This window comes from Rhipicephalus microplus, chromosome 5 (genome assembly GCF_043290135.1).
Source record: "Rhipicephalus microplus isolate Deutch F79 chromosome 5, USDA_Rmic, whole genome shotgun sequence".
Lineage (NCBI taxonomy): Eukaryota > Metazoa > Arthropoda > Arachnida > Ixodida > Ixodidae > Rhipicephalus > Rhipicephalus microplus.
In genome coordinates, this window is record NC_134704.1 from 30,686,172 (window position 1) to 30,706,445 (window position 20,274).

At 46.5% G+C, this 20,274-nt stretch overlaps 1 protein-coding gene across 2 annotated transcripts in view; it reads right to left on the reverse strand.

The window, feature by feature from the left end:
* Positions 1-20,274, reverse strand: part of LOC119174779 (patronin-like) — a 68,453-nt gene that overhangs the window by 17,829 nt on the left and 30,350 nt on the right. For both annotated transcript variants that reach the window (XM_037425841.2, XM_075895125.1), the window contains exons 4-9: positions 17,823-18,316; positions 10,264-10,357; positions 9,673-9,725; positions 7,870-7,948; positions 3,488-5,841; positions 3,222-3,328 (exon numbers count right to left, since the gene is read on the reverse strand). In XM_037425841.2, coding sequence (XP_037281738.2) covers positions 3,222-3,328; positions 3,488-5,841; positions 7,870-7,948; positions 9,673-9,725; positions 10,264-10,357; positions 17,823-18,316 — 3,181 coding nt within the window. The remainder of the gene's footprint in view (positions 1-3,221; positions 3,329-3,487; positions 5,842-7,869; positions 7,949-9,672; positions 9,726-10,263; positions 10,358-17,822; positions 18,317-20,274) is intronic.

Sequence of the window (20,274 nt, forward strand, 5' to 3'; positions counted from 1 at the left end):
AGATCCAAGGATGTGAAGTACTCGGCGCCTTGTAAACAGTCAAGAGCATCGTCTATTCGTGGTAGCGGGTAGACGTCTTTCTTTGTAATCTTGTTTAAGCGGCGATAGTCCACGCAAAATCGAACGGTGCCATCTTTTTTCTTTACCAGAACCACGGGTGACGACCAAGCGCTTTGAGAAGGCTGTATGACTCCACGTTTAAGCATGTCATCTACTTGCTCCGTAATGACGCGGCGCTCTTCGGCAGAAACGCGGTAAGGACGCTGTCGCAGAGGCGAATGTGAGCCGGTGTCAATAGTATGAGTGACAGTCGTGGTGCGGCCCAAAGCAGGTTTCTGAAAGTCGAAAGAAGAGCGAAACTTGTTAAGGAGAGCAACAAGTTGGCTGCGATGCGAGGGGGGAAGGTCTGCGTCAATAGCATCGTCGAAGGCTGGTGAGCTTGATGGCTCAGACGCCTGAGTGATTGCGGCAATCTGACATGGCGTTTCGTCGGGAAGAATAATATCATTGATATGGTCGACAGGTTGCACATATCCTAACGTTTCACCACGAAGCAAGCCAATGGGGTAGTTGCAGTGGTTGGTAACCAGCATTACGGTTAAACCAGACGCAATCGTAAGAACGGCAAATGGGAGCACGATGCCCTTGCGTTCAGTAAAAACAGGGGATGGCGTAAATACCACCGTGGCGTCAGGTTGCGCCACACATGAAAGGCTAATAGGGACTGAAGCTTCCGGAGGCAAGGTGATGTCGTCGTCAGCGATGAGTTTGCAGAGCAGTGGTGAATGGTCGGGCGATGGAAACTCACAATTTGGCACTAGGGACACTTCCGCACGGCAACAATCGATGATAGCTTCATGACCTGATAAGAAATCCCAACCCAGGATGAGGTCATGAGAGCAAGATGGTAGTACGAAAAATTGGACGATGTACAAAACGTCTTGGATGACGACGCGCGCCGTACACACAGACGAGGGCTGAATGCGTTGCGCGCTAGCCGTGGACAGCACGATGCCACAGAGAGATGTGGTCACTTTCTTCAGTTTGCGACAAAATTTTGCGTTCATCACAGAAACGGCGGCCCCAGTATCAATTAACGCTTGTGTGGCGACTCCCTCAACATTGACATCAACAACATTTCGCGGCGAAAATGGAGGCCTTGATAATTGCGCAGAAGTTGCAGTTCTTGCCTCTGGAACTGCACTGATTAGTTTCCCTCCTCAGGAGGTGGTCTACGACGCATAGGAGATGGTGATCGGCGACGAGGAGATGGGAAACGAGAAGTTGATGGGCGACGATCCGAGTCAGAGTGCCTCTGTTCGTATGCAGACGAGGTGGCCTGCTGCGACGCATAGGTAGGAGTTCCAAAGGAGGCGTACGCAGGTGTGGGACGGCGGCGGCAGTAGCGTGCAATGTGGCCAGCGATGCCACACGCGAAGCAGATAGGACGGTTGTCATGGGTGCGCCACTCATTAGATTGACGGAAAAAGCGAGGTGAGGGCCTGTAACCCGGTGGCGCTGCCGGAGGAGTTGGAGCCAATAAGGCGACTGGATGCGGTGGGGGCCGCGCGACCACAGCTGCGTAGCTGAGAGGTGAAGGCGGCGCAGTTGGTGCGTAGCCAGCAGTTGAGAGATCAGATGGCACCGAAGTGCACGGGTAAGAGGCCGGAACTGTAGGGAGTGCATTGAAAATTTCAGTGCGTATGGCCTGCTGCATATTCGAAGGGAGGCTTGTCGTGGGCGCGTCACTATGCGGCAGCAGGGAAAGCTGTCGGGCGACTTCCTCCCTGATGAAGTCTTTAATCTGGTTCGACAGAGTTCCTTGGTGAACGTTGCCATTGGCGAGTGCGACGGCCGAGATGGAATCTGGTGATGGAACACTCTGTCGGGCGATGGAACGCTGACGACGCAATTCATCGAAGCTCTGGCACAGGCTTACGAGGACCGCCACCGTGGTCGGGCTCTTCGCCAGCAACATCTGGAATGCGCCATCCTCGATGCCTTTGAGAATATGTCGAATTTTCTCTTCTTCAGGCATGGATGAGTTAACACGCCTGCAGAGGTCGAGCACATCCTCAATATAGCTAGTAAAGGTCTCACCAGGTTGCTGGGCTCGGTGGCGCAGACGCTGGTCAGCGCGGAGCTTGCGGACCTCTGGTCGGCCGAACGCTTCGGTCACGAGGGTCTTGAAGGTGGACCAGCTGGCGATGGCGGTTTCGCGGTTGGTGAACCATAGCTTGGCGACGTCAGCCAAGTAAAAGATGACATAGGCAAGCTTGGAGTCGTTGTCCCATTTGTTGCTGGCACTCACGCGTTCGTACAAGGAGAGCCAGTCTTCGACGTCTTGCTCACCACTGCCGCTGAAGATTGGTGGGTCCCGCTGACGGGTAGCACCGGGGCAGGTCGACGGGGCAGCCGATGGTGCTGGCTGGGCTGGGACGGGCTGGTTGGCGACTGCGTCAGTCATGTTTCGCGGTAGTCTTTCAGGCAACTTGCGAGAGCGGAGCTCCAGGTCTTCTTGGGGATCTCAGCACCCTCCACCAAATGTGATGACGTTTATTCGAGCCGAGAAGTCGCAGCGAGGTCGCAACGGAAAGTGGGCGTACGGCAAGTCTGGCAGAGGCGGCACAAACTCTCGCGCAAGCAGAGCACGGGCTTTTTGTTGTCTTCCGAAGGCGCATACGCGTTGGTGCGTATGCTCCACTACACAATTGACAAAATTGCAAACACTATTTTGTGTTGAAACAAGTCCCCTGATATTAACACTCCACTTTTTGGGAAGAATTGCTATTCATTTTAAATTTAGATGTAGGACGACTAGCATTCAACTGATTGCATGCTTTCAGACTGCTTAGTCTGCAACAAAAGGGTTGCTAGCACGACATTTATAATGGTTGTTTAGCAGACAAATATGTTTGCCATCACCCTACTTGATTCCATCGATCGATGATCACTAGAACTCTGTGATAGCGTGAGCAGCTTGGCAGAGTCAAACTGCGGGCAGCTGTGATGACTACAACAGCTACAGAATGATGGGAATCACTGGGTCACCGAGTAAAAGTCATGGCACATAAAACAGCTTTCATTTCTAGCCTAATGCTGCGATATTCTTAGATGAATTTGAACTAACTAGACAGCAGGTCATGCCACTGTCTGCTGCTTCCTGCAAGTCTCCCAAGGCTTAAACATGCAAATAAGAAAGAACTATGGCAGCCACTCACCGGGTCAGGATTCACCAAGTCAGCCCCTATGACAAAACCAACGCCTAATGGCCCACTGGGAGGTTCTTGGTTCTCTGATGGGGCGCTGTTTGATGAGTTCTCAGAGCCTGTATAAGCAAAACAATGTTTCCTATCACTCCCAATTCCAAATGAACTTCCACATTGCACACATGTAATTCCTGCATAAAATTTCACAAACGAACAAGAACTTTTTGCCATAGTAAAGCTCACATTTGTAGGCTCAGAACAGACATGCATTTATTTACCTTTGGTGCTTCCTGTAGATGCTGTCGTGAGGGTACCATTGCTAAGCCCAGACTCCTCCAGCCTGGCATTTTCCTCCGGCTTTGCGATTCTTGGACGAAGCTTTGGCTTTGGTTTTTTGGGTTGCTGGTCATCAAAGCTGATGAAAAAGCCCGCTTCACTGCCCTCGTCAACTGGTTTAGACTGATTCCGTGCTGGCTGTTGGCTTTTGGAAACACGGTATGTCTTGCCAAACTCGACACTTCGAGGCGGTGATGCTAGATTGCCCATCGACAGATTCTCAAGGCGTTCAGCAAGCTGCTCCTCCACGGCAGGTGCTGGTGGAGTCCGCGATGGGCGTTGAGATTCAGGTTTTGCGGGTGCGGCAGCAGTCACCTGCTCTGTACTAACTGTGCAAGGTGCTTGGAATGGTGGCGGCAGAGGGTGCTGCGGTTGCTGCTGATGCTGCTGCTGCTGTTGCAGAGGCTGTTGCGGTTGCTGTTGAGATGGCATTGAAAAACTGGCATAGCCCACTTGCTGCACGGTGGCAGCGGTACCATTTTGGTAGTAAGGCGGCTGGTACGCAAACTCATTCTGGCCCGTGGGATAGACCATGTAACCTGGGTCAACCAGTGGTGCAGCTGGGGCCCCCCAGCGCATGGGTTGCTCTGCAAGTGTGACTACAGGAGGGCCCCACTGCCCTCTTCGAGGCTGCTGTGGCGGCATGATGGGCGCCATCGGGTATTCCCACTGACGTCGTTGATGTGGCTGCTGCAGCTGCTGCTGCGGCTGTTGCTGGAATGGCGGCGGTCGCACCATCTCGGTGAGGTAAGGTTGAGGTGCAGATTGCGCAAATGAGGGCAGGCTCAGAGGCTGCCCACCATCATTGTCACTGTGTAGGAAGAACTTCTCCTGAGGCTGAGGCTGCAATGGCACGGCCTGGGGACCGTGCAGAAGGTTCTGAATGGCTTGCTGCTGTTTGGTTATGCGAGAGATGTCGGCCTGCAGAACAGTCAGTTCCGTGCTTAGTTGTTCTATAGTCGTGGAGCTGTCGTCAAGGTCCACATCGTCGCTTTGAGGGGATTCCTCCGCGGGTTGCGGGCTGCCGTTCTGCTGCAGCCACTTCTGTTGGGGAAGCTCAGAGTCGATGCTGTCGGCAAAAGCATCCTGGGTCAGCGTGTCGCCAGATGACTCGTGCGTGCTGCTATTACCTTCAGAAACTCTGCTTTCGCCACGTGCAACAGCTTGCAAGAAAGCTGCCTTGCCGACCTTCTGTCGCTGCCTCTTGACACGGTCTTCCATGCGCCGCTTCTCCTGTTCGATCTTACGCCGCCTTTCTTCGAGTTTTAATCGCACATTGTTCAGCTGTGCTGCCAGAGGCGACGAACTGTCCTCCGTGCTCCTGTTTTCCTCACTGTCTGCTGCAGCTTGCTGCTGCCACGTGGTTGTTGACGGTGACGACTTACTGGCACCATCGGTAGGTGTCTTCCGCTTCTCGGGAGGCAACCGATTTCCAGAGCCATCCTGCTGCATGTAGACAATGTTGATGCTTGACGGTGCCTTTCCAGTGTCTGCGGTATCTTTCATTTTCGACAGCTGCGCAAAGCTTATAGTCTGAGCTGCCTTCTTTGTTCGTTCCCTATGCTCGGCGAACATGTCAGTCTCAAACGGGTCCGTCATTTCCAGGGCTGCTTTCTCACCAGAAAAATTGTACATGTGCGACAGGGATGACTCTCGCCGAAGTGGGTACCCTGCCTGTTTCTGCAACCCTCCTCCTAATTGGTCGTAGTAGGTTTCCAGGGTCGAAGGCTTCTTTGTTTCGCTTTCTGACGCAAGTCTACTCGTTGTCCTCCGCACGGGAGAGCCTCCATAGATGTCTGTCTGCGATGTGCTGCGGCTCAGTGCCGATGGCTGGAACAGGTCCGTTCTGGAAGAATTCCTCCGCAATGGCGAGCCAACGTCCGACTTTGAGGCACTCCTGTGTAGAGGAGAAGCATGTTCTGAACCGACGAGGGTGCTGCGTGACCCGCTCCGATGAAGGGGAGAACCCAGCTCAGAGCGAGAGGTGCTCCTTCGAAGGTTCCGATTCCCGCTTATGGACGATGCTCTGTGAGCCGGAGACCCCTGCTCCTCCGCTTCGCGCACTCGATGCATGGTTTCATGCAGGCTCCGCGCGGGAGACTGGGGCGTCGGCGAAGAGCCTAGTGAGGCATCTTCACCCCGCTCCAGGTACTTTGCGACATCACAGTTATTCTTCTCCTTGGGCTCCCGCAACCGTGCTGGCAGAAGGGGGTCCATGGCCTCACTAGAATGCCTTCGCAGAGACGAGCTTGGCCTTCGATTTGATAGAAATGCATCATCTTCGTCTGACCGGCACCTGCGAAAAGAAGTGGTTGCTCTGGAGGGCCACATCAGACAGCAAGAACAGGCGTCCGAAAAGAACCGCAGTGGTCAGTGCCACACGCAAAATATATGCATCATATGTGCAGTTCCCTTGTTTTTTTTAACCCTTCTGTACCATCCTCTCGGAAGCCGTGCTGACAAAGGCATCGACGTTCAACTTTTCACAAAACCAAATTCAACACAAGCGAGATCATAATAAATCCACATGACTGTTCAAGAAATGCCTGCCAATTCCAATCATCCAGCCACTCATCGCTCGAAAGTAGACCTGTGTGTATAGCAAAATTATGGGTGCAAAGCTAATTGTAATGATAAAGTTTGAGTGCAAAATGAATCAAACAATTTTTTACTATTTCTTGAATATTTTCCAAATACTATGAAGCGAAATTGGCAAAAAAAAAAGGTGGCACAGAATCCCTCAGAATATGCTAAATTATATAGTATTAACAAATTTTTAGCTCCACACTGGCCCAACCGGGCACAGCCATTTTCAGTTCATCAGAAAGCGCATTTTTCTGTCATCAAGTTTTATTCTTCTGCCACGACTTCCATTCAGAAACAAGCCACAAGAAGCAAGTGTTTAACATTAGTTTCGAGGCCCCCGATTGGCTGTCTGCGCCATGTTGCTTCAACATGCCTTGCCATTGGTCTGATGCTCATTCGAGGGGCATTTTCCGATGCTTGCGCGTTGTGAGGTTATAGATATTGACAACTGTGCTTCTTAGTGACGCGTTTGCACTTGTTCTGTGCTCATAGGTCCATGATCACTTAAAACATATCTACGCTTTGGTACGGCGGCTGGAAACGGAACCTCAATCACCACATTACAATCATGCACTGCGCTCGTGACAAACATTGCAGACGTGTGTCTCAGACTGACTGTACGTAACGCTGACTCGTGCTACCCGCGGTTAGAGATTCTGCTTATCAGCATTCGAACCTCGTGACAAAAAAGATCATGGGAATACTTTGTACTTGTTATCAAGCATGACATACTTTGAAACATCAGGCACTGCTGCCATGCACAGGGCGACAGAGCTTACTGCTCGGAGTCATGGCTAGGCCAAACTCCACTCACTGTGCCGGTGTGTGAAACAAATTGTGGGCAAGGACATCATGCTAGTAAACATGCGAAAGCATATAAATTGCTATATGCTTCGTCGCAAGCAACGAATCACATTGCCCGCTGGCTCCTCAGGACCATGGATAGGCATGGATAGGCAGCGGTCCCACTGCCCAAGCTCACCACTCACAGCCCTGATGAAAACGGCTAGCAGTATCTCATGTCGACGCCCACAATGCGAGACCAAGCCCGCTTCATATTGATTTTCTGTTATCATAAACAGTTTTATTTATTTTGCAGAAGTTTGAATAGTTCAAATAGTAAAATTCTAGTGTGAATCGAATGGAATAGAAAAGACAATTTGAAAAATATTCATAAGTTTGAATATTTGCACACTCCTACTCAAAATTTCTGAATGTCTGCATGACCAGAAATTGATGAATCTGACAAAACAAAATGTCAGCTTGTAAAAAATGTTGCTAGGTTGTTTTGAAACAACACACGCTGTTTACAATCATAATCGTCCGATAATACAAACACACCACTCTATGCAGCAGTAAGTTGGCACTGAAGTCAAAATGCAAAAAAAAAAGAAAGGGTGGTGTTCTCCACCCAAGCAAGTATACAGTGAAAAACAGCCACGTAACAGTTTGTTTTATGAAAATTTTCGAACTTTGTTGTCTCACTCTACATAGGTAGGGCTACATAACGACATATAAACACAGAGGTCTTGTGATGGTTTCGCCTGATGGTTGGGTAAATGTTCTTGGAAACCAGCACTATAAAACATCTGTTGCCTTTACCATTCAAGCAACAGTGCAGACGATACAATATAGTTGCATTTGTCCCATCATCTGTGCTGTTTCATGGAGCCGACATAATTCCAAGTTGCATTTCACACTCGTACAGCCAGTGAGGCGATTAGTGAAAAGTCATTACCTAGGTGATGAGCTCAGCTGATCCGAATCTTCATCCTCCCGGGCAGAAGAGCGTGAAACACGAGTGACAGGCTTCGTACCTGCAATGAAAAACCATGCTCGCAATAGGGTAAAACATTACAATGCGAAGCGATATTTTCTTACAAAGATATAAAATGCCCTCCATAGTTAATGCTGAGTTTAAAGTTGCAACTGCAAATGCATGACAGAGGAGAGCTGTTTTTACGAAACCAGATCACGATACATTATATACATACACCTCAAAACCACTGCCTCCCTCCCCTATAAAGCTAAGCCCCTTCTTTTATTGAAAGCAATGAAAGCTTCTAGTGCAGCCTTCCTATACCATGCAATAGTGTCTAAAACAGTGAATTAGGCTAAAGAATACCATAGTCCATTACTAGAGCTGAGCACATAGCAAAAAGTTCAAGTGCGAAGTAAACTTGAGGGGTTGCATAACGAATCGAATATTTTTCAAATAATATTCAGAAGCAAATTTGTAGAAAAAAAAGTTGGAGAGGATTCCCAGGCACACTATTATGATATAGCAACATGAAAGTGTTTCTTTTTTTTCTTTTCACTTGGTTGATGAAGCACTGGAGGGTGGTGTTTCATAGTTGTCAAGATTGAGGCAATGCACAGGCCAAATCGTACTTATGTACATGATTAAGCATAACCACAATGTTGCCGACAACACTTTACAAGTGAAATGCAGAGATGCTATTTCCTCCACCTCTCCTCCTATCTCAACTTGGAAGGAAGCCCAACTTACGTCGCAGACCAGGGTGCCCTACCTTCACGTCTCGAGTTCCGAATCCGCCTCACTGATTCAGTATATTAGAACATAGGAAATTTTGGATGCTAAAAATTTTTCGCTTTCCATTTTTCAGACTTATCACCCAAAGTTCAGGTCCAAAATCGCAACGATTGAGCCCCCACCTCTGCCATATCTATCATTTCCATGTTGGAACTAAAATTTTCTTGAGTCAATACATCAACGACCAGAATGGAGCTTGAAAGGCGGCTTTGCCGCAATCCAAGTGTGTGATGAGGTGAAGCATATTAAAAATCTGCAGGGGTTACTTTTAATCGGAGGTTGACTGTATTTGTCTTTGGAAAGTTCTAATAGTAAAATTCCCAGTGAGAATTGAATCCAAATCAAACACGCTTTGAAAGATATTTGAAATTTCAAATATTTTATTACTCCTATTTATTATCCCCTCGCTGTTGTAAGTATGAGGGTGCCGTAATTAGCATGTGATAAGGCAAGCAGAGCCTAAACTATTGAACCGCATGCTCTACAACCAAAATCGTAATCATCCCTGCAAAGTAAATTATTGAATTCTTGCACAATTATTTCGCGCAGCCGCTCTCCACCCTTCTCCTTCTCGGAGAAGGGTGGAAAGGGGCCGCGCGAAAATTTGAGACCGGCTGAAAGTCTCAAACTTCCCTGTAACTTCCTTACTACAGCACGTATTTGCCAGAATTCTTGTGGCAGCATGTTCACATAGCAAAAGTGTGCATATTTTTCGTCATTTAAATTTTAGACCTCGAGGTTGTTTACTGGCCCTTTAGTGAAACAGCTGCATACGATATGATTGGTCTCGTACCCCTGTTCACACTTCTGCCCATTGTCTCAGTAAACATAATTCCTGCTAAGCGCTACAAGATTTCCTGGTCAATTCAGGTTTCATATTGAAAGAGTCCACTGCGCATTAAGCCAATTAAACTGCCCATATTAACAGTTGGCAACATTGTTCCACCATGCATGCCACTGCCAAGTGCGAAACTGAGGTGCACTCACCTTGGCTCAGCCTCCGCACACCTTCTGGCCAGGCTCCATTGTGCTTTGTTTGGCTGATGAAGGAAAACGAGGAGCATTCACAATTAACTTGCACATACCCAATAGACTGCTGTACACTTCTTATTGATTGAAATGCAAATGTATATCGGCGGCACGCTTTAACTTACTGGCACTGCAATTTTCAGGAAACTTTTAAAAAATTTCTGCTTCATTCCCACTGACATGCCACTTGCAGCTTTCTTCTGCCAGAATATATTCCCTAGCAAGGTGGACAATGGGACAAATATATTGTAATGAGTCACTTCAAAACACAGGAAAAGCAACACACATATCAATGAAAACTAAAACATCAAGAAGTGCACCTACTGAAACTGCTTCCCATCACACTTTCGCAGAACAACTCAATATTAGACGCAGAACCATCATGTTCATAGAGCCTCCAGCAGCTCAACTAGCATGACAGTTAAACTATAGCAGCTTTAGCAAATTAGCAAGAAACTAACACCACCGAAAGTTATCATTCCAGAATGAAATGCACAGGCTTTACCACAGTGTGCAGAGGGGTGCGGGAAGGGAGAAAGGCATCCTTACTTGTGGTCATCAGGTGGACACAAATCTGGAATGTGGCTACAGGAGTTCTGCAGGGCACGTGCCTTGCGTAGGGATTCCCCTCGATGTCGAGCCGCTGCACGCAACAAAACAAGCGCAAATTGAATTGTGGAACACAATGACGCGAACCGACACATAGGGATACAAGCAAGTAAGGACAGATACATATTCAACACACAGCATGAGCAGATGAACGGCTCTACGACAACATCGCTTGTATATTGAAGGATTCATAACCTGGCTATGTTACGAGCTCTATGATGCGTGACCATGAAAACAAAGTTACCAGTCTAAGTACGTACAGTAGACTCGCGATAATCCAAACTCTGATTATTCAAACTTTCGGTTAATTCAAACGAAATTCAATTTTTCTATTGGCCCCCGTATTCTTTCAAAGTATTTAAAAGCCTCTTAATTCAAACTCCATCATTCGGTTAATTCATACATTTTGCAGTTCCATACCACAAAATATTTGCTGCTTTCTCACTACTGTTTAAAATTTGCAAGCTTATATAATCCTAACAGTCTAAAAATGAAAAAGAAGCACCTCGGGCCTTCAAGGAAAAAGGCTTTGCTTCTAAACAAATGTTTAAACAAAGCACACTCATGGTAAACCTGAATGTACGCATTCGACAGAAGTCTGTCCGGCTGGGCGTGAAACTGGGAGATGATTTAGACTCCACCCAAAAGTTTTGAAGAAACCCGACGTTTCGAAACCGACTTGGTTCCTTCTTCAAGGGTGACTGCGGGACGACGTAGCAGCGGCGTCTTCAAAGCACTCGCAGGACGGATAATGACACCCTCTCTCTCTTTTGTTGCAGCCTAAATCATCTCTCATGATGCTTCTCAGCTGGTGGTACAAAGAGCTTTGTGCTAAAGGCACATACCCATATAGCATAAAAGCAGTTGGCAATTCACAATTTCTTTAAAAGGTCTTATCAGCAGTGAATGACTACTAAACTTGTGGACCTTACACCACTACTTTCTTTTCATTGAGTGCAGTTAGGGTTTAAAAACACTTAAAAAATTTTTAAATGTGACAATATCAATGCCTAATCATAATGTGAGGTGTCACCTCACCCAGAGCCATTTATCTGAGAACTTCTGATAATTCAAACTTCTTGATAATTCAAACAAAATTCCGAGGTCTCTTCAAGTTTGAATTATTGAGAGTCGACTGCATTTTTAAAATCCTAAGAATTTGGTAGCAAAAGTGTTTTTGCTACAAAATTCTGTTTTTGCTACGGCCAATGCAGCTGAGCAGGTTGCCATTGCCTTGGCTCTTTTAGATCAGCATCATGAACATATATTTAGCGATTCTAGAGCTGACATTCGTGCCTTCAGTGTTGGAGCTGTGTGGAAAGAGGCCAAAAACATTCTCTGTGAGAAGTCGCTTACAACCCATACCCTTACATGGTTCCCGGCTCATATGGGAAACATAGACGGAGGTATTATCAATCTCAATGAGTTGACCCACTCCAGGGTGCGAGGCTGAGCTGTCCGCAGCCGTGGAGAACCTTTGGGTCGAACTGGAGATTTCGTAAACAGGGATCCGCCAACTACATACAATGAAATTGCCCAACATTTTGCTATGAATAGGAGATCTTTCCACCTCCACATAGAAAGCTAAATAGAGTTCAGGCACTTACATTGCGATTACTTCAGACAGAAACGTACCCCAACCCTGCCTTTCTCTACAAGCTTTACCCTGAGGTTTATTTAACCAACTAGTGTACAAAATGTGGCGGTTTAGCCACCTTACATCACATGCTCTGGGAGTGCCCTTCGGTACGCAGCATTGATACAGTATCGTCCAGAAAGTGGGACTCCGCTCTCCGGAGTCCGGACATAACATTGCAACTTTGGGCTGTCCAGAGGGCCCTTGATGCAGGGCTAGGTATCGGCCTTACTGTCCCATCGTGGGAGCGGCCCGCCGTGTGCTAGAGTGCACGCCTTCAAACTTTCACAATAAAGTTTTCCCAAACCAAACCAAACCTCTTTCTTTCTGACCAATCGCCCTCGCACGTGCAGTGATGCGAACTTGTCCATGGGCAACTTGATGCACCACTGAGCTCTTCAATGGGTTCATTGTCCTACGAAATTACCCCTTGGCCCTGCAGTGATGCAGTTTTGGCTGGACAGTTTGCACTTTCATTATCCTATACTGCACTCTGCCGTTTTGCAGAGCCCAGGAATACCGCTGGGAGAAATGGCGTTGCCAGAACAAAAGCCTCCGACATAAGTGTTTCGCTACTTTACAACTAGGGGAAGGGTGCTCCACGCATCGCGCCTCCTCCCCACGCTGATATGACACGTGCTCAAGTAGGGAAGCCCTACTCGGCCATAGGCTGTGCATCGATGACACATCGATGACGTCTCACATTGCCAATGTGGGCGGAGTCACGACGACAGCTATGCCTTCCTTCTTTCTACGGCGGAGAAGGGTGGCAAGGCCACGCGAAATTTTGAAACCAGCTGAAGGGGATGTTGTAACCCCAGTAGCTTCCTTATATTCAAATACTTCTTATGGCAGCATAATCGAATAGTAAAAGTGCACATATTTCTCTTCCTGACAATTTTTGGACCTCGGGATTGTTTGTTTACTGACCTTTAAAGAGGCATCTTTCCAGTGACTCGAGGCTTTTCTTTAAGAGACCCTGCAACACTTTTTGAGCATCGCCAGAAAACGCTGCTGATAAATAGTAGAGGCTCCCGAGAACAAGCGAGCAAAATATTATGATGCAGCACATTGACCTGGATTTCACAATAAATTCTCAAAGCCAGCTAGAAACTGCTTTTTCTTCTCTAGACAAGTGATGAAACAAGCTCAAAGATCACCCATCCCAGCTGTTGTATCAGCCATTCGCTGGATTGAGCATGGCGTGCTCAGTAGTTACAGGGATCGCCCTAGTGTTCAAAAAAGTGTTTAAGGTCACGAGGCAGGTATGACATACCTTTTACCCCCTTGCCACTCCTCCATGCTTAGCTTTTAGTGCTTTCGTTTGGACGAGAGAAGAGGGAATGCAATCGCAGCATACCTTTGTAACTCCACTCGTACTAGACGGATTCAAAAAGTTTTGTGGCAGTGAATTCGTGAGGCAATAAGCTCCCTTAGTGAATCCATTTCACAGATACTTGAAAAACTGTTGCAGGGTTCCTTCAAGGGCATTTACCGTATGGCTTGCCTGGAGACTGTAATGCCACTGTAGCAAGTATCCGTCTTTAAAATACCAAGCCTAGGCCTCTGACTTCATAATACGTTGCAAACAAACATTGCTAACTCGAACTGTCCTCTCCACACCTTGCATAACACCGTCCTCCCTCAGCAGCCTTTCTGGTCAAGGTGGATTATTCTCTAAACGCACAATGGTACATCAGACCTGAGTCATCATCATCAGCCTGACTACGTCCACTGCAGGACAAAGGCCTCTCCCATGTTCCGCCAGTTAACCCGGTCCTGTGCTTGCTGCTGCCAATTTATACCCGAAAACTTCTTAATCTCATCTGCCCACCTAACCTTCTGTCTCCCCCTAACCCGCTTCCCTTCTCTGGGAATCCAGTTAGTTACCCTTAATGACCAGCGGTTATCCTGTCTACGCACTACATGCCCGGCCCCTGTCCATTTCCTCTTCTTTATTTCAACTATGATATCCTTAACCCCTGTTTGTCCCCTAATCCACTCTGCTCTCTTCTTGTCTCTTAAGGTTACACCTACCATTTTTCTTTCCATTGCTCGCTGCGTCGACCTCAATTTAAGCTGAACCCTCCTTGTAAGTCTCCAGGTTTCTGCTCCATAGCTAAGTACTGGCAAGATACAGCTGTTATATAGCTTCCTCTTGAGGGATAGTGGCAATCTACCTGTCATAATTTGAGAGTGCTTGCCGAATTCGCTCCACCCCATTCTTATTCTTCTAGTTACTTCAATCTCGTGGTTCGGCTCTGCGGTTATTACCTGCCCTAAGTAGACATAGTCTTTTACAACTTCAAGTGCACTATTACCTATCTCGAAGCGCTGCTCCTTTCGGAGGTTGTTGTACATTACTTTCGTTTTCTACAGATTAATTCTAAGACCCACCTTTCTGCTCTCCTTGTCTAACTCCGTAATCATGAGTTGCAATTCGTCCCCCGAGTTACTCAGCAATGCAATGTCATCGGCGAAGCGCAAGTTACTAAGGTATTCTCCATTAACTCTTATCCCTAACTGTTCCCATTCTAGGCTTCTGAAAACTTCCTGTAAGCACGCGGTAAATAGCATTGGGGAGATTGTGTCCCCCTGCCTTACACCCTTCTTGATTGAGACAACCACAACCTTAATACTATAAGAACTAGCAGTAACCCAGATGACACCCCACCAGTAATGATAGAAGAAGTCAGAAAAACGTTGGAGAGCATGCAAAGAGGCAAAGCTGCTGGTGAGGATCAGGTAACATCAGATCTGCTGAAAGATGGAGGACAGATTGTGTTAGAAAAACTAGCTACCCTCTTTACGAGGTGTCTCCAGACGGGAAGAGTACCAGAGTCTTGGAAGAACGCTAACATCATCTTAATACATAAGAAAGGAGATGACAAGGACTTGAAGAATTACAGGCCGATCAGCTTGCTCTCTGTAGTATACAAGCTATTTACAAAGGTAATTGCTAACAGAGTAAAGAAAACATTAGAATTCAATCAACCAAAGGAACTAGCAGGATTTCGAACAGGCTACTCAACAATTGACCACATCCATACAATCAATCAGGTAATAGAGAAATGCTCAGAGTATAACCAACCACTATACATAGCCTTCATAGATTACGAGAAGGCGTTTGATTCAGTAGAAACATCAGCCGTCATGCAGACATTGCGGAATCAGGGCGTAGATGAAGTATATATAAACATTCTGGAAGAAATCTACAGGGGATCAACTGCCACCATAGTGCTTCATAAAGAAAGCAACAGACCTGAGTAATGGTAACATAATAATTGTAGTAGAACCGAAAAGTGGGCAAGTTGGACAATACAATGAGAAATAATTGTATCGTAATTCCCTTCCCTTGCATGCTTTGTAGGTGGCATTTTCAATGCTTCACTCACGTTACTGCTTTAATTTTCGGCACGAGATAACTGCCTGGTTTCCCTTATTGCAAAGTCGACAACTGGGATAGTTGGAACTGTTCCATTTTAGATTGAAGAAACACAAACAATCTTTGATGTTTTTTCAGTTCTATTATAATCATCAGTCTATTACAGGGGTCTCAAAGAGACAGGCTGCATGCGGCGGGCAGACCTATCACTAGAAGCCCGCAGCTTCATGCAAAATAAAGTTTTGCGACCTTGATAAATAGTACTCACATTATTTTTTCGCTTAGTGCAATTAATAGTGCTTTGCTTGGGTAAGCTACAGAGATGGTATGGTCTCAAGCATCCTTTTTTTTTTTTAAGGCACCTCGCTCGGTCACTATGAGCTGAAACATCACTGTGGAATGAGAACTCTATAGTATTTATAATCGGAGTACAGATTTTAGTCATTGTGGAAATCAGTATAGATAGGTTTTTCAAGTCAAATCCCCCTTCTAATATGGCCATACACAGGGTCTGAGAAAGGTGTTCTTCCAAATCGCAACGTTAGGTGACATTTTGTTCAAAATCTTTTGCTCTCACGATGTTCAATGAATTGTCCCTAGTGGAAGTACCATATTTACTCACATAATATACACTTTTTTTGGCAATTTCAGAGCTCCAAAAAAGAGGTGCGCAGGGAGTGCGCAAACTATGCAGAGATTCGGCAAATGCATCCAGAATGATGTGCAATATGAAGTCCTAAGGTGTGTGGTATAGACATTTAAATAAAGAAAATAAATTGGGGCACTAATGAAGTTTATGTGTACATTTAATAGCATTAGCACGTAATTTGGCCATCCAGATCCGGTCACGTGCGGTCTAGTGTTCCATCGAGCACGTTTGAGTGCTCCATTTTCTCAAAGCTTTTCTTGACAATGCTGGGAAAAACCAGTTCCCATGACACGGTGATACTGGAGGACATAAACTTTGGCATATAGCTGAAGAGGTTGTCTTCAATGGCGGGAAAAATGTATTAGCAAGCGAACACTACTCTGCTTTTTTTCCATACCGAACGTCGCACGTTGAACAACTTCTTGCCGAAGTGCTTGACAGTAGCAGAGTTCCCGTTTTTTTTTTTTTTTCCAAAAAACTATAACAGCGAGCTTAAATTTCACCATATATGTAACTATTGCAGCCAGTTGCAATGAAAAACTCAACAAAAAGTGAGCAAAACCTAAACTTCCAAAATCAGCCAAGTGCACACTACAGCACAAAGGCAGAGAACAAGGGAAACAATCAGAACTACTGGCCTTCACATGCTTCTGATGCAGAAAATATTCTGTGCCGTGAGCGTGCATTCCGACATTGGAAGAGATAGACAGAGGGAAGGAAACGCTCGAGCAGTTCCTGACGAAATCGTAGTTCAGGCAAAGTTCTCGAAAAAAGGGACTTCGCAATTGCAGCCCGCTTTATGACTGCGCTTGCCTGCTCGGCTATAGGTGCACCCATTCAAAGCCTTTCCTTCCTTCATGAAGCATCCAAGATCCAAAGACTCTTGTGCACGCAGCAGTGAGTGGGCTCGGGTGAGTTGGGAAGTGCTAAATAAGCGAGTAAACATTTTTTTTAGTAAAGCTGGCTGAATATTAGGGGTGCGCAAGTTATGCAAGTGAATATACAGTAAATTTCGTGACTGAGACCCACAAGCTGAGGTGAGCTTGAGAACCCTGGTTTATTATGTCTACTGCAGGGCAAAGGCCTCTCCCAACAATCTCCAACTCGCTCTAGCCTGCGCAAGCTGGTTCCATTTTTTCCCAGCGAACTTCTTAGTTTGATCACCACACCTAACTCTGCCATTCTCTGCCACACCTAACTCTGCCATCCCTTAAGTATACATCCCATCGCCTTACTTACCACCAGTTATCAGTCCTGTGCATAAAGCGGCCCACCGAGGAACATTATTTGGCTTGCACAAGGCTATCCCCGTTTGTTTGATGACACATTCTGCAACTTGGCTCTCTCACCTTTGAAACATATTGGTAATTTTTCTTTCAATCACATGCTGTATCGTCCCAAAATTTTCCCAAGTTTCTTAGCTATTTTCAGTGTCAGCTCTATATGTCATAACTGGTAGAATGCAATGGTAGTACACTCTCCACCTTATGGAAAACAGTAAATTTTCGGCAATGACCTGAGATGTCTGCCATATACACTTCAGCCCATCCTTATCCTTTCGTGAATTTCATTTTCATGTGAAGGCTCAAGCGCCAGTGGTTGACCTACTAGGCATACACAGGCTCTAAATGCTGTTTGCCAACTGTAAACTCTTGTTCTTTTGCTGAACTATAGCATGCACTAAGAAACAAAATGTGCAGAAAACAAAGAGGCATAGGACACGAGCAATGTGACACGAAGTACCAACAGCAGCAACCACCTCTACACCTCAACTGAACACAGAGCCCACAGTTGGCACAGCACATGTCAAAACAAGAGTGGTGTCTTACCCTGCAGCGTGTGTTCGGTGCTGGGCGGGTCATACCGCAGCCCCGGCCGTCGCACGCACTTTGCCGGCCGGATCTCGAACACAAACATGAGATCGGCAAGGAGAGCGAGAAGGTTTTGCCGGATGGAAGGGTGCACAAACAGCACATCCTCCACCGTCAGGAAGAACACGTCGTGCGGCAAATGCGCATCGCAGAAGCGCTGGCTTAGCTGCAGGTTGTAGAGCGAGTCGGCTAGGCTGTCACCCGGCAGGCACAAATCGTGCCAGGGCAAGTGTTGCGGGCAGTAGAAGCTGAGCAGCGCGGCCAGCGCACAGCCGTCACTCAGGTCTGCCAGGTCCTGAAGCATAGGTGGACCCCCGACAGGCGGTTGCCCAGGCCCCAGCTCATCCTCGATGCGGTGCCTCATTTTCACCGAACATTTGTTCAGCCAGAGCAGCGCCGCATCCTCCGCATCGACGGGAACCTCCTCTGGGTAGCCGACAGCTGAAAACCGTCTGTGAAACAAATAGAGGCTCATCGGTGCTGCTACCTATACAACGATGTGCAGCAATGTGCAGCACATTGACAATAACTTGGTGGGCACCTAAAAGGAACTGACAACTGATTTTTCTCAACCCAGTTTTTTACAGAACAACGAAAAACTCCCCCTCAACAGTGGTTAAACCTGGAGCGGTTGATTGCAAAGGCGTGTGGGCATTTCGTAAGAAGGATTTTTTTAAAATAGAGAAGCATCTAGAAAAGTAACAGTACATCCTCCAGCAACGCTGAAAAGAAATAGCTATTCTGATAACGCTCCTCACAAACTGTTCGTTACGCCTAATGTTCAACTTACAGAAGCGAGTGCAATTGCAGTTAACTGCCTTCATTTCATCATTTTCAGCAGTTTTTTTTTTGTTATGTAAAGGCAGTAAAATAAGTTCTCGAAATGCCCGTCATCACGTGAAATTCCTTTCACGCTTCACAGGACACACACTCGTGGTACTTCTCCAACTTGTCTGTAGGTGCTGCTAGTTGCCCCGCTGACTTACGTGCTGCGCGTGCACCCTGATTAGTTTTGGCAATGGTGTGTTGCTGGAGCTAATCATGGAGGCCACATGCTGCCATTTGTAAGCATTGGATCAAGTGGAGGTGGCACCACTGTTTCGCTCAATACAGGCGAAAGTGTATCAGCACATTTTTGGTTAGAAAAGATAATGACAGAAAAAAATGCACTACATTGACCCCAGTAACCACTAACAGCTGTAGAAGGTCACACAATTGCGATCATAAGCACGTTCTCTTTTTTGCCATGTGAGGTACCAAAAGTGACATTATTGAAGAAATATAAGTTCTCATCTAATAAAACAGGGATGGTTTCTGCCAAATTGATACACAGTCATTTCATTGAAGGGGTTATCAAATTTAATTTCTGAGTGGTAATCTGTCTTTTCAAGCTTCACATCTGAGAGTGGAGTGCAATAGCGTTTCGGGCTCCATTCCCGTCACCTTCTCATCCACTTGCAATTCTTTGCTTCTTGGTGTACACCTCAACTGTTCCGTGAGAAAAGGAATATCGTTGGCATGACATTTGCCATCGCAAACTCTCCTACGATGCCTACTCCAAGCACAGTTCCTAAGTGCCCACAATGCCATATTTCATCATTTTGTGAAGTAACTAAAAGCCCACTATACTCTGTTTCATACATCATCTGTAACGCTGTGGCGTCTCGCGAGACTTCTTGCAGTCGATGCGATTGCAACAAAAATTAGTTCAACGTTCCTGCCACAAATAACAGAACTTCTTATTTGTTATTATGGTGAGAAGTTATTGAAGATATCCTGTGCTTTACAAACAAAAATGCTGTTAAACATCTGTTGTTATGCAGCTAGATAGCCTAGTTTCCATGTGACATCACGCACAGGCTCTCAGTGGAGGTTGCATCATGTGACAATGGCAGCCACATGGACTTTCTATCTGAGACAGTGACAGAGCAGGGGAGGACACCACAGAGTCGTTAGGTTCCCGCATTCTTCTGGTCACCAGTCGCACCAAGGAGAAAAGCTAAGAAATGTGATGGTGCACCGGCTGTCACGCAAGCGACCACGAAACACACGGAGTTATACGTTTTGCTGGAGGAACTACCTGCAGCGCTTCCACAGCATTGCACCTGATGTGTGAAACGTAGTATACATGTCTATAAGGCAATACCATGTGCACCTATGTAACTGCACACCTTGCTGGTGCTGTGGCTGATGATGATGATAAATTATGAGCTCTCAGTAATGAATAGGCAGCTTTAAAAAATGTTGAATATGCACTTTGAAGCAAACAATGTCTACAGTAGCAGTGACGCTGGTATCCTAGCAGTATGGCAACAGACAGTTCAATTTTTTCTATCCTAAAATATTCTAGAGTAAAGATAATCCCTAGAATACTCTGTTACAATTAGAAATCTATACTAGCCTTGCAATG